General features: G+C 56.2%; 1 protein-coding gene across 1 annotated transcript; it reads left to right on the forward strand.

The window, feature by feature from the left end:
- Positions 1–277: 277 nt before the first annotated feature.
- LOC147909490 (uncharacterized) lies at positions 278–2,191 on the forward strand. Its single transcript, XM_087406807.1, has 4 exons — positions 278–492; positions 622–835; positions 949–1,554; positions 1,625–2,191. Exons 1-4 carry the CDS (start codon positions 278–280, stop codon positions 2,189–2,191), a joined length of 1,602 nt encoding a protein of 533 aa, XP_087262933.1.
- Positions 2,192–3,486: the final 1,295 nt, after the last annotated feature.

Here is a 3,486-nt window from a genome sequence, read left to right on the forward strand (position 1 = left end):
GTCGATGATCGTCACATGATCCACACCCGATTAGAGTCCTGATCGATCAAGGATCGGAAGTGTCCTTGATCTCCGAAGCGCTAATCCAGCGCTTGCGCCTGCTGCGATCCCGCACGGCAATCTCAATCTTCGGCATCGGCGGCTCACCTTTGGGTTCCTGTCGCGGGAATGTGTCTCTCAATCTCACCTTCAGGATCAATGGAGCTCGAATCACCGCTGTTGCTTTCATCCTGCCACGTCTCTCGTTATATCAAGGAGTAGCTACATATAAGACTACATGGCCTCACAAGGTCTCCAGCTGGCCGATCCGCAATTCTCGGCCGCCGATCCCATCGAGATGCTGCTCGGCGCGGAAGTGTGCTCCATCATTCTGCAAGAGGGCCTGCGAAAAGGCGATCTGCACACTTCCGTCGCTCAGCATACTCTGCTCGGATGGATTCTCTCGGGAGGCTGCGGCGAGAATCTCCCAGCGACTCCACACCGCTCCTTCCAGTGAACCGCCGACCATGAGCTGACCGCGCTCGTGCAACGTTTTTGGGAGCAAGAGAAGGAACCTTCCGCCTCAGTGTCTATCACGCCAGACGAGCAACGATGCGAGGAATTCTTTGCTCGGACTCACAGCCGCACCGCTGCAGGAAAGTACATTGTGCGACTGCCATTTGCCGCGCCGCCGGCAGCACTCGGCGACACCCACCAATCAACCGAGCGACTGCTCACCGCCATGGAGCGACGATACGACCGCGACGCTCAATTCGGACGTCTGTACCGCGCCTTTCTGAAGGAATACAAAGAGTTGCATCACATGGAGGCAGTGCCAAGGTCATCGGAATCTCAGGCAAGATGATACCTGCCTCACCATGGAGTGCTCCGAGAATCGAGCTCGTGGACCAAACTCAGAGTGGTGTTCAACGGATCTCAGAGTGCAAGATCCTGTAACTGAACTCTCAGCTATTGATCAGCGCTAACTTGTTGCCATCGCTCGCCGATGTGCTAACCCGATGGCGATGGCACCGATACGCGATCGTGACGGACATCGAGAAAATGTACCGCCAAATTCTCGTAGCACCTGAAGACAGAGATTATCAACGCATTCTCTGGCATCACTCACTCAACGATCCGGTTCGCGAGTACCGATTGAACACGGTGACATATGGTCTGTCGTGCGCGCCGTTTCTTGCTATCCGTACTCTTCGCCAGCTCGCCGATGACGAAAACGCGAGATTTCCGCGAGGTTCCGCCGTATTGAGACACGATTGCTACGTCGACAACATTGTGACCGGAGCACACACAAGAGAAGAGGCGATCGCGAAGCAATCCGAGCTCCGTCAGCTGTGCATGGTGGGCGGATTCCCGCTGAGAAAATGGGCCGCCAATCATTCTGATATTCTCGTCGGCATTCCTGCGGATCATTGTCTCGCGGATTCGCGGTCGTGGGAACACGAAGGTCATGCATCGCTGGGCTTGCAGTGGCACCCGGTGGACGATACCTTCGCATTTTCAATTCAAGGCTGCACCATTGAGAGTTTCACCAAGAGGAAAGTTCTCTCGGAGACCGTGCGCTTGTTTGACCCGCTCGGATGGTTGACAACAGTAGTGATTCGCGCAAAAATCTTGCTGCAATCAGCATGGTTGCAGAAGCTGGAACGCCCCGCTCCCGCAAGCAGACGCCTATCAGTGGAGCCGTTTCCTGAAGGAATACCCAAGGCTTGAACAGCTCAGAATCAACCGCTGGTTGAACACAGGCGCCAAGGACGCTAAGATCGAACTGCACGGATTCGCCGACGCGTCCGAACGAGGGTACGCAGCCGTGGTGTACCTTCGGAGCATCGGCACTGACGATGTCAAAGTTCTCCTACTGGCAGCAAAGAGTAAGGTCGCTCCGATCAAACCGATGTCCTTGCCGCGATTGGAGCTGTGCGCCGCCGCCTTGCTCACAAAATTGGTCGCGCACATACGTACCGTTTTAAGCCTGTCCACAGCTTCAGTCACTCTTTGGTCTGATTCGAAGGTCATACTCTACTGGATCCAGGGTCACGCCTCTCGATGGAAGACGTACGTGGCCAACCGCGTGCCCATGATCCAAGAAGCGCTTCCAGAAGGACGATGGCGTCATGTTCCTGGGAAGGACAACCCTGCCGACTGCGTTTCTCGGAGAATAACACCAGGAGAGCTCATAGATCACCCGCTCTGATGGTCAGGCCCCCCTTGGCTGCTCAAGGACGACTCGACTTGGCCTAACGCTCAGCCTGAAACTCCATCGGAGGAAGTGCTCGAGCAACGCACCCACGCTCACACCATCACGTCAAGGGTGGTCACGGAGCCGGAGCTCCTTCTCCGATTCTCCTCACTTCACCAGCTCCAGAGGGTCACAGCGTGATGCTTGCGTTGGCGGCATCAAAGGAGACCGCCAGCAACAAAAGAAAGTCTGAGATCGACCTTGACACCCGACGAAATCGACGCGGCACTCGGACGATGGATCCGAGCAGTTCAAGCACTGCATTATCCACGCGAGGTCATTGCCGCAGAGGATCAACGCCTGACGCCACCTCGCAGCCAGTTGCGGACCTTGAGTCCGTTCATCGACAAGCAAGGAGTGCTGAGAGTCGGAGGTCGCCTAAAGCACGCGATTCTCTCTCCGGAGCGGCATCCAACAATCATTCCGCCACACTCACACCTCGCACGCCTCTTAATAATTTCATGTCACCGCCGAGCACTCCATGAAGGGGTGCAATTGACTCTGGGACTGTTGCGACTGCGGTACTGGATCCCTCGAGGACGAGCCACAACGAAACACTGGTTGCATCGGTGCGTCACTTGCACTAGATGGAGAGAGGTCACGCCACAGCCGCCGATGGGCAATCTCCCTCAAGGACGCGTAACTCCTGCACGTCCATTTCTCAGAACCGGTATCGACTACACCGGGCCAATATTCATCCGCACGAGCTAAGGGCGCGGGCACCGGTCCCACAAGGCCTTCATCGCAATCTTCGTGTGTCTCTGTTTCAAGGCAACGCACCTTGAGGTCGTGTCCGACTACACGACGGACGCATTCCTAGCCGCGCTTCGTCGGTTCACATCAAGGAGAGGAATCTGCTCAGACATCTACTCCGACGCACGCACTTCGTGGGCGCCGACCGACAGATACGGGAATTTGTTCGCAAATCTTCCACCAACGGCAGTCACATCGCGGATGCTGCGGCCACAGAAGGAATCCGGTGGCATTTCAACCCACCTTCCTCACTTCGGTGGCCTCTGGGAAGCAGCAGTGAAGTCAACGAAGTACCATCTTCGAAGAGTGATCGGCGACACCACGCTCACCTATGAGGAGATGAGTACTCTTCTGACTCAAGTAGAAGCTTGCCTGAACTCTCGGTCATTGCTGGCGTTATCCGACGATCCCGACGACCTCTCAGCGCTCACGCCAGGACACCTGCTCATCGGAGCTCCGCTGTTAGCCATTCCAGAACGGTCGCTCGCAGAGAAGGC

Source organism: Acromyrmex echinatior, chromosome 6 (assembly GCF_024713525.1).
Source record: "Acromyrmex echinatior isolate Ae372 chromosome 6, ASM2471352v2, whole genome shotgun sequence".
Classification (NCBI taxonomy): domain Eukaryota; kingdom Metazoa; phylum Arthropoda; class Insecta; order Hymenoptera; family Formicidae; genus Acromyrmex; species Acromyrmex echinatior.

What these genes read in the sequence shown, in the direction of transcription:
- LOC147909490 (XM_087406807.1), top strand. Translation starts at nt 278, where the DNA reads ATGGCCTCACAAGGTCTCCAGCTGGCCGATCCGCAATTCTCGGCCGCC. An exon ending in ACTCCACACCGCTCCTTCCA is followed by an intron (nt 493 to 621) that starts GTGAACCGCCGA and finishes TCGGACTCACAG; the next exon opens with CCGCACCGCTGCAGGAAAGT. An exon ending in CAAGGTCATCGGAATCTCAG is followed by an intron (nt 836 to 948) that starts GCAAGATGATAC and finishes CTGAACTCTCAG; the next exon opens with CTATTGATCAGCGCTAACTT.